The sequence below is a fragment of the Netta rufina genome, assembly GCF_964035555.1.
Source record: "Netta rufina genome assembly, chromosome: Z".
NCBI lineage: Eukaryota > Metazoa > Chordata > Aves > Anseriformes > Anatidae > Netta > Netta rufina.
This window is the reverse complement of record NC_140126.1, coordinates 49,333,896-49,354,738: the sequence shown is the minus strand read 5'-3', so window position 1 is coordinate 49,354,738 and position 20,843 is coordinate 49,333,896. Positions and strand designations below refer to the sequence as shown.

General features: G+C 46.9%; 1 protein-coding gene across 2 annotated transcripts in view; it reads right to left on the bottom strand.

The window, feature by feature from the left end:
• The window catches only part of KCMF1 (potassium channel modulatory factor 1), a 48,534-nt gene extending 42,912 nt beyond the window's left edge, over positions 1–5,622 (bottom strand). The window contains exon 1 of one of the 2 annotated variants that reach the window (XM_084305427.1): positions 5,192–5,622. In XM_084305427.1, coding sequence (XP_084161553.1) covers positions 5,192–5,207 — 16 coding nt within the window. In that variant the 5' untranslated portion in view covers positions 5,208–5,622. The remainder of the gene's footprint in view (positions 1–5,191) is intronic. The other variant, XM_084305428.1, reaches the window with a different exon arrangement.
• Positions 5,623–20,843: the final 15,221 nt, after the last annotated feature.

Sequence of the window (20,843 nt, the reverse complement as noted above, 5' to 3'; positions counted from 1 at the left end):
ATTAGAGACATCTGCAGCCAAATTCTGACATATCCCAGCTCCTGGGTGGCTCAACGGAGTGCTTCAAAGGTGCTGCTGTGTCCAGCAGCTTCTCAAATGTATTAACACTTTCTGTATTAGTCACTGCGCTTAACAAACATAAAAACAGAGTAACTGAAGTAACAACAACGACGACGTATCTGTGAATAGCAACACAAACAACTCTCTAAAATGGTATCAGCAGTGCAAATAGGCAAAATCCCTAAAAAAATATTTAAATAAAGTCTTTTCTTTTAAGATGTGTGAATTTCATTTGCCCAGCGCTGCTCACAGGACTTGCGTGTCTCTCTGTGCACTTGCCCGGAGCCCCTGCTAGTCACCATTACCTCCAATGTGCCTTTGTAACCAGGAGTTATTTAAACATTCTCCTCTCCCCACACGCACACCCAGTGATGTCAGGTGTATCACAGTTCTACACCCATCTTTCTGCTTAAGGTATTGACCATCAACCTTCCAACAGCAACCATTTAAATCTTTTTTTTTTTTTTTTTTTTTTTTTTGCTGTCTCCCAAAGAACGATCCATGACACTACTTCTTGCCACAAGAAGAGATGAAGTGGTCTCTCTCTACACCCATTTTTGGAGGACCTTGTTCACATGCACAGCAGGGATATCATCATGCAGGTCCACATGCAATGTGCTTCATAAACCATCATCCATAAACCTTTTTCCTTCTTAAATGAAAGCGTAGCTTCCTCAAAACCCGAAAGTACTGTGGCTGTTAAATATCACTGATGTACCCAGCTCTTTTTTATTATTATTAAATGATGACTCAGTTTCTTGCTGAAAACAAACAATAGTTCAATAATAAAGCAAATTACCATGATCCAATATTTTGAATCACATTTGCAGCTGTTCAGGTTTAGCATTAACATATTGTGTGTCCTAGGCATACTCTTACTGGATAAATTATCACGCCAGTGCACATTCAGGTATTGTACCAGGTTATAACTGGTCTCACAGATACATTTCTTCATTATTAAATGCAACACTCCATCAACGCAGTGCCTAGAGAACTTTATATGAAAATTGTGCAGTTCCATTACCTGGATTAAGAGTTTTGCATGCAAAAGTACATTAATTTTGCATTTGGTGGCAACTGTATAACTGACACTACATGAAATATTAAAAGTTATATATCAGCTGCTACAGGGTATTTTGGCTTGACAGAAATTTGTAGTTTCACTCTACAGCTCGAGTACGATACGCATATTGTATGATTTGGAGGATCAGTGTTACTCTAGTTTTCAAAACCTTTATATTATGGATAACATTTTACATATGTTTTTTATCCTGACCATACAGAAAATGTCATTGGCCCAGACTCCCAATCTTTCCACTAACGCTGCCCTGACATTAACCATTCTCAAATGGTTGGCACACGTAGTTCTGGAGACTTCTAGGATGCATTTATTTACCCTCCCATTACAAATAAAGAATTGACAATTATTTATTACAAATAAAGAACCCATATGCAAGACATTTATGCATACATCAAAAGAAAAAAAAAAAAAAAAAAAGGAAAACAAAAAGGAAAAAGAGCAGCACTTGCAACTTCAGCTCCCTTGAGCAAGAGGAGCATGAAGCCAGCAGGAAACATTTTCAGAATTCCACATGGTCCTGAGAGTCACTGCCCTCCCTTCCTACCTTATTACCATCCACTTGTAACTTTTCTTCACTTGGAACTGAGATTACTTGCCTTGCAAAGCTCCGCTGATTCATAAGAAATGCTGACAAATGGGCACCAGGAAGAAAAAAAACAAAAAAACACACACAAAAAAAACCACACCACAAGCCATTTGTACTGCTCCTAGCTTTTTGAAGCTTAAAGAATACATCCCTAAACGCAAATAGGAAACAAACTATGGAAGATGTCAGGGAGGAGGGGTACAGAGTGTGCAGGAGGGAGGATCAAGTGTTGCCGGGAGCCCTCTGGAACATGAAAACAGAATCCAGCCCCTTGTACGACCAGGAGCGCTGCGGCATCCTAGTTTTACAAGATATGTGCATAGGAGGTCTTCTAATGATATTTATGGAAGTTATAATTCTGTTTTATGCTGTCCTGTGTGCGGTGCACTGTTGTACGGAAGAGTCATTACTCAACGCACACCCATCAAAAGAAGATTTACAATATGCAAAATATCTTCTGCTATACCTTCCAGAATATAAAAATTCACCTGTCTGTTCCTTGTAGGCTGCCAAGGATTGCACCACAACTCACTCCTAGACACAGGGACTAACCCAGAGAAACACAGTGGATCACTCCTGTAAAGGGAATGACAAGAAGTCCAAGAGCAGAGGGTGACCTCACGTTGCGTTCAACAAAACCAGGAGAGGGAATAACCAGTTGCCTAACACCAAGTCATAGAACAGGGATGGTTTAAAAAAAAAAAAATAGAAATAAGTAGCATTAGCAAAAGGTGGATAAACGCTAACAGCTACTCTTGACAGTATTGCCACAAAGCCTCTGGAACACAGAATGAACGTTTCAAGAAAGAGGAACAATAAATCATGTCATACTTGGGCCTACTTTCCTGAAGTAGGGAGAAACATGAGCCCAGAGCTCACCTGTGAAAAGCAAACACAGTGGAAAGGGGAGACTGTGGTCTGATTTTTTTTTTTTTTCTGAAGGCTAAGAAAATAGTTAATAAAGAAACAACAACAACAAAAAATGTAAGTAAAAGTGCAGTTTTTGTAAAAACTGCATTTTTATAGACGATTACACCAAAGAAGACAGTCGAGAAATCATAACAAAGTGTAAGCTTAAATCTCCATCTGATGTTTTTATGCCCTCTTTAGGATCCCAAGACTTCGGGATATCAACTTCTCTAGCATTTACCCTACCAGAGACATCCCCTCCCATCATACAACTGGTACAGTGCTCCAGATTCTGTCAGGAGCAATCAATAAACCCTGTTTGTAACTTTGAGGGTGGGTCATTTTAAAGGGAACACACGGAGAAGGTGTCACTTATGAAAACTTGCTTTTCTCCCTTGCACCATATTGTTCCAAGACGCGTCCTCCCAACTAAGTCGCACTGGATCAAAATTGTCAGCTACCAATGACACTACATAGACCTGCAGCAAGAAGTACTTTTTTGTGAGTATTTCACTTCTAAGGATTTCTGTATATGTAACAAAATCAAGTTTCTAAGCCTCTTTTCCAGAAAGTTGGACAAGCATGCCTGCTACCTTAAGAGGAATTATTCTAACCCCATAAGTAAAGTTGACTAAAACAAAAGATCTAAAATATGAAGGAAAAGGAGAAGCAGTGAGAAATTACGCTAGATTTTTATAAAAATCTGTCACAAAGGTGCAGCGATACATGCCCTTTTCAATTTCATGGTACTCTCCTGGTTTCAGTCATGCACGTGCACACACACGAACACACTCAAAGAGTCTACATCCACAACATGAAATGACCAGAACTCACGCTCGCCAACCACTTCACTTACAAGGAAAGAAAGAAAATTATTTCAGGTTTTCAAAGTAAGCACAGCTAGAGAGGAGACCAAACACTGAAGAATCTGCTTCAGAAAGAAAATACTAAGCTTGGTTTTGTTAAAAAATCACTCCTAAATACCAACAAGCCAATACCCAAGCACAGGGATGTAACTATCACTGCTACAAACAGAAACTGCCGCCCACTAGGGAAATTGACGAGATAGCCTCCATCAGAAAAGTACTTGGAAGGAAACCCCTTACTTTCAGATTTTCCCTGTCTTAACAGTAAGGCTGGTCAGGACTTTCTGACTTTCTAAATTTCTAACTTTTTTTTTTTCCAGGACTTTTTAAAAAAGACACTGAAGTACCACAGCAAATACCACAAGCTTAAAAAAAAAAAAAAAAAAAAAAAAAGCAAACAAAAAAAACACAATGTCTATGCACTTATCTCTGAAAAGCATGAGAACAACACACGGTATCACTTCATTAATTTTTACCTGTTCAGTCTAGAAAAGTTTGCATCTTACTACAGTACTTCAGAAAGAGTATCACGGATACGAGCATTACAGACAGACTTACAGAGCTCATCATCACACAAAGTCACTAACGAAAACTCTTGAGATCAACCCCTCGTTACAACCACTATTTTTCAGCAACTGCATCTTCAGTCACGCACAAACCCAGCATCTCCATCTCTGCCCCCTTGGGAAAAGAGGTGGCAGGGAGGAGGGTGGGAGGAAAGGGGGCACGAGCTTGGCACCCACACTAAATTTTAACTCCAGCCAATACGAGCGGGCTCGTGGATTCTTCGCAAGGCAAGTGCTGGGTAAACAACCCTGCCTAACTCGTGTGAACAAGGGGCCTGCGAGCCCCGTGCGGGCCCTGCACCCAGAGCCTCCCCCGCGCTGCTGCCCAGCAGCGTGCCTCCAGCTGGAGGCCAGGCCCCGCTGCCCACCGCCACCGCCAGCCTGCCAAAACACATTCCCAGGAGCGGGGAATAAGGATAAGGCCGCCGCAGGAGATAAGAGAGAAAATGGAGACAGGTGCCGGGCTTAAGTTCCTAACATGGCAGAAAGTTGCAGATTTTTTTTTTTTTAATTATTATTATTTTTATTTTTTTGTGTGTGTGTCCAGGTGACCCCGGCTTTCGCGGCGCGCTTCCACGCTACGCCCGTACCTGCTGCGAGAAAGGCTGGGGATAAAAATTTAAAAAAATAATAATAATAATAATAATAATAATGGGGAAATGGGGAGAGGACGGGGGGGTGTTCTCCTGCCACCACACAACCACCCTCCTTCAGCTCCAGTCCCCCCGATGGCTTTTTCACCCCCCCCCACACGCACCAAAAAAAAACCAAATTAATTAATTCCTAAACCAACCCGCGGTGCCCCCCTCTCTCCCCCAGCTCCCCCCCGGGACACGTCGGCACCGCGGGCCGGGGCCGTGCCGGTTCCCCCCCCCCCCCCCCTCCCCTTGCTCCCCGCCGCCCATGACACTGCAGAGCGCGGCCGGGCCGGGCCGGGCCGGGCCGCCGCCCTCCGCCACCGCCACCGCCACCACCGGGCCGGGGCCGGGGCCGGGGCCGGGGCCTCCCTTCCGCCGCCGAGCTCCGCGGGCCCCCTCGGGGCGGCGGCGGCGCCATGATGGGCGGCCAGGCCGTGCCGAGCCGAGCCGAGCCGAGCCGAGCCGGGCCCCGCCGCCCCCCTCACCTTCATGCCGGGACATCCTAGTCCGGAGGCGGCCAGCCCGGGCCCGTGGCGGGGCTGCTCGGAGCGCCGCTGCGGCCTGGCCACCCCCCGCCGCTGCCGCTGCTCCTGCTGCACGCACAGAGCCCCGGGGCGAGAGGAGAGGGGCCGAAAGGAGGCCAAAATACGAGAGGCGGCGAGCAGCCGGCCCCCTCCTCCCCCTCCTCTTCCTCCTCCTCCTCCTCTTCCTCTCTCCCTCCCTCGCTCGCCCTGCGGGGGGCGGATCCGGCGGCGGCGGCTTCCCGGGCGCCGTGACACGGTGACTCCGGGCCCCGCCGGCCCCTGGCGCCGCCTCCCTCCGTCCCTCCTTCCCTTCCTTCCCTTCCTTCCCTTCCTCCCCTTCCCTTTCCCTTCCTTCTCTTTCCCTTCCCTCCCTCTCCGCCCGCTGCCGCAGCAACGGCGGCGGCGGGGCTGAGGGGGCGCCGCCGGCCCCTTCCTCCCCTGCTCCGGGAGGAAGAGGAAATGCAGGGCTCCGGCGGGGCGCTCGGCGCCGCCCAGGCCCTCCCAGGGAAAGAATTTAAAAAAAAAAAAAAAAAAAAAAAGGGAAAAAAAAAAAAAAAGGGGGGGTCCTAACGGCACGGGGATGAGGGTGGAAAAAGGCTCCGCGCCCGGCGGTGCGGGGGTGTGGAGGGTGAGGGGCTCGGGGCAGCCCCGCGGGTGAAGCCACCAAACGCGGCCTGGCTCATGGGAAGAGCATCCGTCCGCCGGCTTTTTATGAAAAGAAACATTAAAAAAGGGAGAATTGAGACCGCTGTGCACTTCCCAAGTCGCTTGTTGTTGCTCGTTTTGGACGTTTTTGGGAACGGTTTGTTGTGGACTGCGGGGCAGGCACTGCATCCTTCACTTCCTATTATTATTATCATCATCACCATTATCATTATCATCATTATTATTACCATTATCATTATTATTTCACCTTCCCCTTTTCCCAGGCCAGCAGACTGTTCCAGTATTCCTGCCAGAAGCGCCCACCCATCACCCGCTCCAGCCCAGCGAAGGACAGGGAGGCCCCAGGTGCCATCCGAAGGCTGGGTTTCCTCCGCTCAGAGGGAGCTTTCTGTCCTGTCACGCTTGCTTTCTGTCCTGCCGTCAAAGTGGTCGGTCTTCAGACGAGTAAAAAAACTCGTGACGTGGCTGTGCTCCTTCCTGGTTCAAATGTACATCGGGTATATCAAGTGCCCTGCTGCCATGCTGCCTGGCTCACCAATTTCCTGTTCTTCCCCCAAATTTCTTGCTGAGCAGCACGGTCTCTCCTCAATCCATGCTACTTCCACCTACCTTCGTTTTACTTTGCATTTTCATCTCCTACCCTCCTCCTAACCCTCCCCTGTCTTTTAACTCTGCCACCACAACACCTCTGTATTTTTCACCATCTTCCTGCCTAGGGCTTCAAGTCCCGCTCCCTCCTTGCTCTCTCCTCCCCAGTCACTGTTCCATGAATAAATTTAAAATCGACTCCCAGTTTCCCAGCAGCACCCCATGTTATGCCACAGCCCCTGTGTGTCTGCCGTGGTCCCACAATCCCTGCACATTCATGGTGGTGAAGTACCTCTGTAGGCTTTTGAAGGCCAGGAGGGCCTACAATCCAGAAAGCCAAGCACCAAGCTGCAAAGAAAGGCTGGAGTGATCAGTAAGTGGTGAAAGGAGAAAATGCTAACCTCACTCCTTGCACTACCCCCATGCCAATTGTGTGATGCTTCCACTTCTCCCCCTGACGTGTTTTGTACACACTTTGCCCCCTGTACTCTGCTTGCCTGCTTCACTTCCATCACTCCCTTACCTGCGTGCAGTTCGATAACCGCAGTGCCTACTGAGCGTGTAACCCAGGTCTGTCCTGCCTGAAAAGATGTGGGCATCTTCATGAGAAGCAAATAATACCTTTTTATGGAGAAACTGAGCGATACTTTGACACTTTGGGAGACAGCCAATGGCTTCACAGCTTCTGCGAGCAGGGCAAGAGTCAGCGGCCTTGTGAAGTTCGCAAGAAACACCACAGATGATACAAAACTGGCAAGAAATTTGCAAAAGTCATTGAACTCACTACAAAGGAGTGAAAGGGACACCTCCAAGGCAGTGCTGGGGTGAAGCCATGCCTATCTGGCCACCTCTTCACAGCAGCAGTGCACAGAGTGGGGCAATGGGTTACGTTTGTTCCACTTCTTTATTTTAGCACCAGCATTTTTAAATGCAAGTGGCAATTGTCTCATCACGGTGCAAAATGCAGACCATCAGCTGCTTTTAGCTGATGCTACCCTTCAGTTTCTAGAAGAGCTCTGGAGCAAGCTGTCTTGCAAGCTAGCAATATCTTGACCCAGTGCCCCACCCTGAGCACTATGCTGCTGTTTTGACCCATGTTCAGTTTTAACCTTTTATTGGTAGACTCGCCTTCAAGAGGAGGAGCTCCTTTCCACGCATCTGGTAAAACACAAATTGCAGATGAGGCTTTTTGGGGCACCCAGAAGATTCAGACACAGTTCTTGGTCTTGCAAGACCTCGGGCTACTCACCTCATCTCTCCACGCTTCAGTTACAAATTGGCTTAACAGCCCTTCCTGCCCTTGCTAAGCATTATTCACAGGAAAGTCCCTTGAATGCACATGTTAGTCCTGCACATGCTGGGGAGATACCCAGCAAAAAACTTATTAAGCAGAATTATTCATTCTATATAACAGTAACTATATACTGCTTTCTTGCCTTAATGCCAGTATCTATATTAAATGAGGCAGGATGGCTAAAAACCTCAATGATCTTGGAATCACATTATAATATGCTAGCATGTGCAATGGTATGTAAAAAATGTACCTGCTTATATCATTTGGTGGAGATTTTGCTGATTATCTCCCCTGCAAAAGTAGCAAATATGGTAAATGTTAAGGCACCCACACTTCCACAGATGAGCATGTGACAACTCCAGCTGGGTAAGGACAGAGGCACCTATCAGACAATCTGAAGGTCCTTTACAAGGTCATGGCCACCAGTCAAAAATATTCTTATCACCTCAGCATTAACTTGGATAGTTAATAACCTATACTGCCCTTGTCTTGAACAGCATTTTTCTTCAAATCCGTGTGCTGTTACTCCACAGGTAGAGTAAGAAAGAGAGATTTAATTGAGGTTTACAAAGTTCTCATGGAGATGGATCCCTCTGTCCCTGAGGGAAGAGCATGCCATACTCAGGTTTCTCATTCTTTCTCTCCCATGTGGCAGAATAATCTATAGGTGAGGCTCAGTGTACGGCCGCAAGGAAAAAAATGTCGACATGAGCGTTTTCCTTGTGGGTAAACACAAGCTGAAAAATGAAAATTTACTTACCCAAGGTCACTCAAGGTCAGAGGCAGGCAAGGGATTAGAGACCCAGATCTCATAACTAATTAGGCCACTGTATAAGCCACAGTGAGAACAAGGAAGAAAAAACATGAATTTTCCCAACATGTGTGGTGGTTTTACTCAAGTGGGCTGCCGAGCTCCACCACAACCGCTCTCTCACTCCCCCTCTCCTCAAAGAGGAAGGAGCAGAAAATACAACACAGAGAGGTCGACGTTTGAGATGAGAATAGTTTAATTAAAGCTGCCCTGGCGATGTCCCCTCCCCATCACTCGCCCACCCCCAGCCTGCTGGCTCTGGGGGGCTTGGAAGGAGTCCTGATGCTGTGCCAGCACTATGCAGCAATAGACACAACACTGGAGTGATATCAGTGCTGTTCCAGCTATGAGTGCAGAGCACAGCACTGTGTGGGCTGCTGCAGGGAAAGCATCCCATCCCAGACAGACCCAACACAACCTCCACCCCTTATTCCATAACATTTGTGTCAGACTCAGGTCCCACACAGTTTAGTATATAGGTATTCTCATCACCATTGTTCTCTGTCCATTGAAGTATTTATATGTCTGTACTTCTTTTCATTCCATAGGTCTTTTCCCAAAATGTTCATAAAAACTGTTGATGGTTTCACCTTCATCTGTCAAAGTGGTCACTCAGGGCAGGTGAAGTTGGTTTTCTTGACACCAGCACCAGCTTAGCTCACATCACTGTTGCACTTGCCCGGTTCCTTGCGAAGTTGACCTGTCATTGGTTCTGCAGTGTCCTCCTACAACACATAACTTCGATGACAGATTAATTTTCTCTCAGTGTTAAATCTCCTTGAGGCACACACCTGATATCCCCATCTTTCTGCATGACCCACCAGCTATATACCCTGGTAGTTGGGCGAAGACAATCCCACGAGTGGGTTTGCCATTTCCCATGGCAGGAGCAACCCACACCGCCTTCCCCATCCACTTTCCCACATGCACTACAGGGACTTTAGCTTCTCCCACAGTGTGTAGGGGTTTTGTTTCAGCAGGACCAGCATGGCTGTCAGACCCCCTTATTGTTAACTAGCCAAGTGGCCTCTGGTAGATTTATATCCCAATGTTTCCATGTCCCAGCACCCAGTGCTTGTAGCATAGTTTTTAACAGTCCATTGTACCTCTCAGCCTTCCCAGAGGCTTGTGGGTGATAAGGGATGTGATACACTCACTCAATGTCATGTCTCTTGGCCCGGGAGGTGACCAAATTGCTTCGGAAGTGACTCCCATTGTCGGACTCAATTCTCTCTGGTGTACCATGTCACCACAGCACTTGTCTTTCCAGGACCAAGATAGTATTTCAGGCCATGGCATGGTCTACAAGGTATGTTTCCAGCCACCCAGTAGTTGCTTCTACCATGGTGAGTATGTACTGTTTGACTTGGCAGGTTTGTGGGAGTGGTCCAATGTAGTCAATCTGCCAGGCCTCACCATATCAAAATCCAAGCCATCTCCCCCTATTCCAGGGAGACTTTACCCTCATGGCTCATTTGATTGCAGCACAGGTCTCACACTGATGGGTAACCTGGGTGATGGCCTCAATGGTCAGGTCCACCCCTCGATCACGAGCCCATCTGTATGTGGCATCCCTCCCCATAATCTCTTCCAGGATTCCCGGGTGGTTGCGTTTCCCCATTCGAGCCCGCTGTGTAATTAACGCTACCCATTTACTCCATGTAGCGTCTGTTGCATAGTGTGTAGTGGGGATTTTCCCTTTGAACATCCACTGTAACACAGGTAGTTGTGGGGCCAAGATGAGTTGTGCTTCCATACCAACAACTTCTGAAGTGACTTGAATCCCCTCATATGCTGTTAATATTTCCTTTTCAGTTGGGGTGTAATTGGCTTCTGATCCGTGATAGCCCTGGCTCCAGAACCCCAGAGGTCAACCTCAAGTTTCTCCTGGGGTCTTCTGCCAGAGGCTCCAGGTGAGCCCATGGTCCCCAGCTGCAGTGTACAGTACGTTCTGCACAGCTGGTCCAGTACGGACAGGCCCAAGGGCTACTGCACGAGCTATTTCTTGTTTGAGTTGTTCAAAGACCTGTTGTTGCTCGGGGCCCCACTCGAAAGAGTTCCTCTCATTCAATATAGAGGACTCACAAGCTGACTATAGCCTGGCATGTGCATTCTCCAAAATCCCACAAGGCCTAGGAAAGCTTGTGTTTCTTTTTTTGCTAGTTGGTGGAGACATTGCTGTTATTTTGTTGATCACATCCGTCGAAATGTGGCGACGTCCATCCTGCCATTTCACCCCCAAGAACTGGATTTCCTGCACGGGTCCTTTGACCGTATTTTGTTTAATAGCAAAGCCAGCTTTCAGGAGAATTTGAATTATTTTCTTCCCTTTCTCAAAAACTTCTTCTGCTGTGTTACCCCATACGATGATATCATCGATGTACTGCAGATGGTCAGAAGCGTTCCCCTGTTCCAGTGTCATCTGGATCAGTCCATGGCAGATGGTAGGGCTGTGTTTCCACCCCTGGGGCAGCCGATTCCAAGTATACTGAATGCCCCTCCAGGTGAAAGCAAACTGTGGTCTGCATGCTGATGCCAGAGGGATGGAGAAAAATGCATTAGCGATATCGATTGCAGCATACCACTTGGCTGCCTTTGACTCTAGTTCGTACTGAAGTTCCAGCATGTCCGGCACTGCAGCACTCAATGGTGGCATGACTTCATTCAGGCCCCGATAGTCCACCGTTAACCTCTATTCGCCATTGGACTTTCACACTGGCCATATGGGACTATTAAGAGGTGAATGAGTCTTGCTGATCACTCCTTGGCTCTCCAGATGGTGAACTAACTCATGGATAGGGATCAGGGAGTCTCAGTTGGTGCAATGTTGCTGCTGGTGCAGAGTTGTAGTCGCAATTGACACTTGCTGTTCTTCAGTCCTCAGTAATCCTACAGCAGAAGGGTCCTCTGAGAGACCAGGCAGGGTAGACAGCTGCTTAATCTTTGCTGTGCTCAAGGCAGCTATGCCAAAAGCGCACCAGTACCCTTTTGGATCCTTGAAGTACATGTACCCTCTCTTGAGGTAGTCTATGCCAAGGATGCATGGAGCCTCTGGGGCAGTCATGATGCGGTGCTTTTGCCACTCATTCCCAGTTAGACTCACTTCAGTTTCCAATATGGTGTTGTGGTTTAACCCGGCCGGCAGCTAAACACCACGCAGCCGTTCGCTCACCCTCCCCCCTCCCTCTCTGGGACGGGGGAGAGAAATGGAAAGTGAAGCCCGTGAGTTGAGATAAAGACAGTTTAATAAGACAGGAAAATAATAATAACAATAATAATAATAACAAAAATAATAATAACAACAATAATAATAATAATACAATGGTGATAATAGGAAAGTAATAATAATATGTACAAACAAGTGATGCACAATGCAGTTGCTGACCGATGCCCAGCCTAACCCCGAGCAGTCCGGCCCCCTCCCCCGGCTAGTCACCCCTATATATTGTTCAGCATGACCCCATACGGTATGGAATACCCCTTTGGCTAGTTTGGGTCAGCTGTCCTGGGTCTGTCCCCTCCCAGCTCTTACTGCACCCCCAGCCTGCCTGTTGGCAGGACAGAGCAAGAAGCTGAGATGTCCTTGGCTTGGTATAAGCACTGCTCTGCAACAATTAAAACATCGGGGTGTTATCAGCACTCTTCTCATCCTAAGCCAAAACACAGCATTCCACCATCTACTAGGAAGAAAATTAATTCTGTTCTAACTGAAACCAGGACATATGGTTAGCTCTTGGGATCCCCCCGTCACTCCAGAGATAGAGATGGGTTCTGCCCCTTGGTGGCCTGACGGCATTAGGGTACACTGTGCGCCTGTGTCCACTAAAGCTTTATATTTCGGTGGTTCTGGTGTGCCAGGCCATCGAATCCACACAGTCCAGTAAATCCGGTTGTCCCTCTCCTCTACCTGGCCAGAGGCAGGGCCCCACTAGTCCTGGCTGGAGCATCTATCAACTAATTCTTCCAAATGTGAAGCAGAGGTCTCTTCATCAGGGTCAGGAGTAATACTAGCCCTTCTACTGCCTCTGGGGGACTGCCCAACAGAAACTGGGGCAGCAATCCTCCTAGGGGCACCTTTTCTTGCTTCTGTATCTTTCCGCAGCTCATGTACCTGAGCGGGTAGGGCCGAGGTTGGTTCACCATCCCACTTCCTCATATCTTCCCCGTGGTCACATAAATAAAACCACAAGGTACCCCATGGTGTGCGTCCTGGATTCTCCCTTGCTTGAGCCGGAGAATGCTGGCACTTGATGGCTGAAAGATTCTTCCATCTAGGTGAGGAGGAAGCTATGTGTTCATCTAACTGTTGGGACAGTCCCTCCACGGCTGAAACGCAGGCCCGTACTGGGGCAGAGTGATTTTCTTCATATTTATGAAGCTAGTTGGACACATTATCCACAGTTGGCCCCATCCCCTCCTCCCAATCCATTGTGGCCAGTGTGCTGGCAAGTGATGAGGGTGCAGCCCGTACAAACTTCTGCCACATGGATGCTGTGCACTGGACTTCATCAGGGTCTTTACGTGTCTGGGCATTGTTCAAATCACTATAAAGCATCTCCAGCACAGCTAATTCCCACAGGTGCTGGAGACCTTTATCCATAGCGATCCACTTGCCTACTTGATATACAATATCTTCCTTGTGGGGATGCCTCTCTTTCACAGCTGCTAGGAGTCGCCTCCAGAGGCTGAGAACTTGTGCCTCTCTCCCAATTACTCTATCAATGAGCCTTTCTCTACAGAGGGATCCCAGCTGCTTGGCTTGATTGCCTTCTAGCTGTTGGCTATTGGCCCCAGTGTCCCAGCATTGAAGCAGCCAGATGAGGATGTGCTTTGCACTTGTTCAGGGGTGAAGTTAAGAACCATTGGAGGAGAAAACTGTGACAGGTACCTGCCCATATCCCCCCCCCCACACCTTGCCAACCACAACTATTTTGTCTCGGGACAGGTCCTTGGACAATATTCTTAATAAATCATTTGACCTTAGATAGGAAGACAAACACTAGAACTAGTAATAGGAGGATAACATCTGACCAGGGGTATCCAAAATACTCAGAGGCTGCTGCAATTAGCCCACAGGGAGAGAAGAAGAAGGCACCATCCCCGATATTATTCACAGATTGACTGCTAGGGAAGAAAAAGAAGGCATTGTAATTCTTAATATTTCCAAAAAGATAATCTCCAGGAGACCAGAATGATAACAATGCAGGGCCTGAGTACCAGAAGAAACTGAAGGCCGGCATGTTACAGCACAGCATGATAAAGAAACCAAACGCAGATTACAACACATTCTCTGATCAGACGTAGAGGAAAAAAGAGAACAGTGAATGGACTACATACAACATAGTCACACAGAAAAATATTAACATAAAACTGAACATTGTGACTAGCAGTATGTTAGTTGTAAATACTTTAATCAATTCCACTGTTATCTCAACCCTCGAGCCCCACGTTGGGTGCCAAAAAGGACTGTGGTGGTTTTACTCGGGTGGGCTGCCGAGCTCCACCACAACCGCTCTCTCACTCCCCCTCTCCTCAAAGAGGAAGGAGCAGAAAATACAACACAGAGAGCTTGAGGTTTGAGATGAGAATAGTTTAATTAAAGGTGCCCTGGTGATGTCCCCTCCCCATCACTCGCCCATCCCCAGTCTGTTGGCTCTGGGGGGCTTAGAAGCAGTCCTGATGCTGTGCCAGCACTGTGCAGCAATAGACACAACACTGGAGTGATATCAGTGCTGTTCCAGCTACGAGTGCAGAGCACAGCACTGTGTGTGAAAGGTGACTCCATCCCAGACAGAACCAACACAACATGATACCTTAATATGACAAAATTTGTACCTGAAAGCGGCAGAATCCTGTGGAATTGGGAGGAGCTGCTTGTATAGCTTTGTGTGTTTCCCCTCCCTGCCACTGCAGGAGAGCTCAGTACCTGGAGAGGAGCAGGACGAGCGCAAATAATGAACTAAATTTGATCATCCTAGAGGTGACATAAGTGATAAAACTGTTAGGTTAGGAGCCACCTGGTCCTTTAATCTACGTGAAATCTTTCACCCCTTTGCAGGCTACTTGAGGCGATGGTTTTGCTCGTGTCAGTGCTATTCCCACCAGACTACAGTCATTTGAATAAGTGTTCTCAACACTTTGCTTGCGCTTGTTAGCGAGGCTGGGCATCCTACTGCACAAAACACTAAATCCTTGTTGTCTTCATTAATCTGCTTGATTATTCTGCTTCACATTCACGTCTGGAGGTAAGATACGCTGTCATCAGAGCAGTCTATAACTTACATAAATCTGTTGCTCGGATCAGTCCAGACATTGTAAAACAGATTGGGCACTGTGACTGCTCACACATTCAAATGAACCTTATACATGGGTGCATGTCAGGGTCTCCCGCTACACTTTCCCTTCTAACTGCTGCTGTTCTGCCTCCTCGTGCTCAGTCATTGCTCGATGTAGAGCTGCTTACTGGCTGTGTTCAGCAAGCTCCGTAAAGAAAGCTTTTAAACTGAAACAGAGGAAAGCAGCCTTGCTATTTTCTGATTTATAAGGAAAAACTTGAAAGCAGTTTGCATACTGACCTTACTCTGTTTTGTTTTGGGTCCTGTGCCAAGGACAGCTGTTCTGCCATGATAACGGACCAGAAGACACACCGAATCTGGGATTCCTGTGGATGGATGCTAGACAGGAAACGGTATTTCCACATAAATACTGCTTGTAAACGTAATCCTCTTTCCTTCCAAATACCCAGGCCTACTGATGGTGTCATGCAGTCTAGCCTGAAGCACCCAAAGCACTGAGGATCAGCACAAACAAACTCAGAGTCACCAGGAAAATCAGGTGGCTTTGCTTGTTGGTGTCCTTTGGAGTACAAGCATCCTGCTAAAAGAGATATCCCACTGGGCTTGATGTTTCACCAGGGACATCCCTCCTCCGGGGAGTTTTTTGGGTGTTGGAGCTAAACTGAACTGAGCACAACTACATGATGCTCATCACCAGTTCAAGCTTTTATTAAAAATCCTCTTTTTTGAATGTTGTACACTGCTGGGATGAGCAGTGTCAGCTGCTGGCACCCCTGTATTCGTGTACATGTACCCTGAAATCACTGCCTTCTCCCCAGGCCTTCTGTAACAGATGTTGCATGCTCCCAAAACCTCTTTGGAAGCCAGACAGATGTCGTGGGGAATTTAAGCTGATCAGCACTTGCACACAGTCAGGCATAAGCAAGCAGGCATTGCACAGAGTGCTAGAACTGTGTTGCTCTTTTCCTTACACCAGTAAATGTACCCAGGCTTCAGAGAAAAAAAAAAAAGAAAAAAGAAAAAAAAAAAAAAAAAAGGAACTCTTTTGCTGTTCTCCTCACTGTTCCAGAACGTTCTGCTTTGGAGTCACCTTTCAGAGGTTGTCCCAGATCTGTTCTTTACTACCGAGGGCTTTCTTCCTTCTTGCCAGTCAGTTTCTGGTGCTGGTTAAGACACCAGGTGTCCATACAAAGGTTACAGTGCCCCTGCTGCCTATTTTTCACCTGCTTTTCTGGCCAAGGCTTCATGAAATGCTTGAGCCAAAGCAAACACTGAAAATTCATCAAGTCATTCTGTCCTCTTACAGAAATATTTCTCACTGATTGCATACCAGCACCAATGCCTTGCCATGGCATGGTGCCAGCAGGCATACTGTTCTTACAGGACCTGAAGTCGTGCTCTGTGAAGAAATAGAAACAGCTCTTAAAAATTCTCCGAATTCCAGCTCTGCTCCCCGTCCGAAGAGGACAAAGAAAAAAATAATTTATCATTTATCAGAGTTACTGTGACCGTTCTTTTGCAGGTTACCATTGAACCGACCAGTATTAATCTACTTGATAACCAGATATGTTGCTGTTTTGACTCCATTCCATTGGAATGAATCAGAAGTGGAGAATCTCAAGCGCTGTTCCAGCGAGGAGGAGATACCCGGGTGTATCCTGTTTACTTACAAAGCCCTATTTCAATGAGCAGGAGGAAGCAAATAAAACAATATCTGCTCATCATTACAAACAGTTCTTCCTCTCATTCTCAGCTATATTGTATGCACATGTTTCTCAGGGCCTTGCTACAACACTGCTGCTGGCTGTGAGCTCGGCTTTTGTGGCTCTCTGATCTTCTTCTCACCGTTTCTTTCCTGCCGTCCCTCACCTCTTTCAAAATGACATCCACTCTTGGGCGGGTTCCCTGCGAGTTAAAAGCACCGAGTGGCCCTGTCTGGCCTTTTTGAGTCACGCTCTGTGCCTGTTCTTGTGGTTGGATGCCGTTTGATACCAGAGACAAGCTGCTCCCTGCAAAGAACAGCAGTTAATCTCAGATCTATGTTTCTTTTCAGTAAAATTTAAGCCCGCTGCTACCTTATGCAGTGCACTGCATTTGCTGGGGCAGGGGGTGCCTCTGAGTACACCAGGGGGTCTCAAACATGGAAACACATGTTCCTGCTGGAAAGAGCCCATACTATAAGGCAATATCAAAAAGCTGGCAGCATGGGGTATAAAACGCAGGGTAAGAGGGTCATGTCCTGGTCATGGATATGGTATAGCAATCCTGCAACACAAGGGCTATATCCCATCTTTCCCTTCCTCATCTCTCCCTGTAAATTTTAGCCTGAATACCTCAGTCATGTGCAGGGCCATCAATGTATTAGCAATTAGAAAAAGAAATGAGAAAGTCGATACAGCCTAACCTGGAGGGAAAGCACTGCTCTTACTGCAAATGCACAGAACTGCTGGGTGTGCTGGGCAGCTTTGTCTGGCTCTGCAGCAGAGGCCTTTGCTGAAACCATGTGCTGTAGTATTTTTAGCCATTATTAGTGATGCATGAGTAGTAATTTCAGATTGCCCCAGACCCAATCATCCCTCTTCTTCTTCCTTCTACAAGGATGCCAGAGAAAATTTCAGCAGAGGGACTTAGGAGACCTGCGCCTGAAAGACCACTAAAGACAATTAGAACTCACACACTTTGGGGGGTTTTGTCCAGACATCTCCTTCTAATAAAAATTGAGGTCGTACCTAAAACAGATCTCTCTCATTCATTTGCACTCAATATCAGAAGTCAATCAGTTTTCTGTTCTAAATTCACAAGTTTTTTGTTTTTCAGTTAAAGAATGATCAACATTACATTTGAAAATGTGCTTTCAAAAATGCATGTTTTGGGTTCTTCTTTGCCCATTTAAAATACTGAACACTCGATTTATTGAAACTTTCAGCAGAGCTCAGCCTTTGTGGCCCAGACCTCTAAAAAGACTGAGCAAGGTGGTTGGCACTGCCTCTATCAGGCAGCAGAGGGCTGGCAAGGTGCTGTAAAGGGTTACTGTGACTGAGAGCCCTTCGCACCTGCTGTGCGCAGGGACTGCAGGTTGGTGCCCAAAAGTGGTCATTTTGGCTCAATTTGCAGTAGAGAAACTGTCAATGCAAGAGGCAGTTAGCAGAGCCAGTGAACACCTCACATGATGATGTACAGAGACAGTGTATTTTCCTTATCCTTTAGTAAGGCCATGAGCAAACTCACATTCAAGGTGTAGCTGTAAGCTGGAGCAGGGACAGATGTATGTAATCTTGAATCTGATACGAGAAGAAGGTTATCTATCTGCCATCTTCTTGTTCTGTGATGGGCTTTGCCAGAAGGGATAGGAAAGGGCTTGTGCATCAACAGTATGAACGCAGCCCACTTTTCCTTTTCCACTCCTAAAGCTTCTTGGTAGCGTCCCAAGTATTTTTTAGAGCTTTATTTATTTATTTATTTTTTTTTTTGAGTCTGCTGGAGAGATGACTTACACAACAGACAGGACAGATTAGGAAAACAATAAAGTACTTGGAAAAAAAAAAAAAAAAAAAAAAGAGAGAGAGAATTCAAGAAGTCCAGACACTGCAAGACCTCTTCTCTAACAGCAAGATCCCTGCTCACAAGCAGTACAGATGTGGCAGCATTTCACTGGCAGAAGCACCAGAGCCAGCTTTACAGGTGGTGGCAGCTCACAAGACTGAGTTTTGACAAACATATGGGCCAGGAAGAGGGGTGTGTCTTTGCTCTCCTTCACTGAGGTCCTTGGTCATGCTTCCTGACAAGCAGTGAAAACACTTTGGGACCTGCAATAGCACCCTCTGTTTCTTCAGGAGCCCCAAAACGTCCCTTGACTTGCAAGAAGCAGAGGCAAATCCTCTGCCTTCAACCACTATTGACAAAAACAGCTGGCAATGCCCATCCCTCTGTCGCAGAGAGACTAAGGAAACTTGCCACATTAAGGCTGTTTTTAGTGAGACAAAACCTCCCAGCTTTTGAAGGTGCTTGAAGATGTGACTCGGACTGGAGGCATGTCTACAGAAGTTGCCAACTGACCACAAAACCCACCCTCCGAGCAGAGGGGCTTAGTCACCCGGTTATTTTGGAACACCGGGAGTCAACAGAGTCCAAATCCGGCATCAGCTGTCCGCGGTCAGGGGCAGCAAGGAAATCCTCTGCATCACTTCGGTTAATTAAAAAGTGGTCTCCAATTAACACCGCTGGTTTTTGCTGAAGATGACCACAGGGCCTTTGCCGGAATACTTGTGGTGCCTGAGCCCTCTGCGGTGCTGTGTATTCGCTTACCGAGCAGCTGCTCTCCCGTGCTTAACTAGCAGGTGTGAAATTAATTGCGTTGCACGGAGAAAATAAAGGGGGGGTCCCTGTTACACCTCCTTCTGCCTCCACACAGCCGGAGACCGTAAACCCAGGGGGAATTTCACACTGCCACCTAGCGACTAACGCCGGCTTTCCCCGCTGCACACTAGAGGAAAAGGAAAAGGCAAGGATTTTGATTTCCCAAAGCTAAAATCTTACAAGCACACACATCCCATGGCTTCCTGAGGAACAGTGATGGGTGACCTGTGGTGAAGCACAAAGCGTCTCAGCTGAATGGACTCCTCTCCTCTCCTCTCCTCTCCTCTCCTCTCCTCTCCTCTCCTCTCCTCTCCTCTCCTCTCCTCTCCTCTCCTCTCCTCTCCTCTCCTCTCCTCTCCTCTCCTCTCCTCTCCTCTCCTCTCCTCTCCTCTCCTCTCCTCTCCTCTCCTCCAGTCTCCTCTCCTCTCCCTTCCTTTTCCTCCTTTCGTTCTTTCATTCTTTATTCTTTTTTTTTTTTTTTTTTCTTCTCAAGAGCAGGCACAAGGAGGCACAGAATCTGTAGAACTGATCCTCTCCCAGCAGCGTCAACAGCATCATTTCTTGTCCAGAAATAGGCTCCTGATTTTCAAAGCGTCTTGTGTCTGAAGGACGTTATGTTGTTAAGCCAACTGATGCACTGAAATGAAAAGATACCAAGAGCAGAGAAGAAATGAATGGAGAATATGACCGTGTCACTTTTGCAGTGTGACTTCTGCTAGGTACAGACCATCCTTACTTGAACATTTCAGCATTAGATAACCTATTGTGGAAACAAACAGCTGGTTGTCTACAGATTTCCATTCTCTACTTCAGAGATTTCATCCGCTGTTTGTTTGCCTTGAATAGACACCTATACAGACTGTACTTATCTAAACATACACAGAGTCCTTTAAACTAGCTTTTAAACTTTAAATTCATGACCTGAATCACACAGACCAGTACAAACTGCCCAGGATTCTGGGAAAGACCAGTTATAGAACAGAAGTGATACAGATATTACGTTCGAATGTAATTTTGTACCCTTTGCTGTTGGAATGTGTTGTACCCAAAGCCTGCCAGTACAGCCTTGCAGGGAGATGAAGTATTTTCAAGTTGAGGTACTTAATAGATATGGTCATTTGCAAGAAAAACTAACCCCTGCAGGATATTTATTATGTCTGGAATGAAAGTAAAAAGCTGTACTGCCACATTTGCAGGATTGCTAAAACTCAGCCAAACATGGGCTTGCCCAGGTTTTCCAAAACAACTTGTGCTAAGCAGAAGATATACGAGGAAAACCTGCTGCCACCCAAGCAGACGCAGGGGAATCCACCAACAAAACCGGAGACTTAAATGGAAACTTCAAAGCCTTGCCCCAGAATGCCAACAATTGCACAAGACACAGATGTTCAGGAGAGGAGGAGGGCTCAGCTGAGGAACATTTTTCATCGAATTGCACCCACTAGGCTGTATCTGTGACAACATCTGCGACATGTGGCTCAAGGCGTTAATAAAGACATTCTCTCTTCATTCACATGCACGAGGCAGAAAAACTGCAGCTGCAGTGTCTCCACTGCCTATTTGAATCTGCACATAGCCAAGTCGCACCAGCATTTGCAAAGC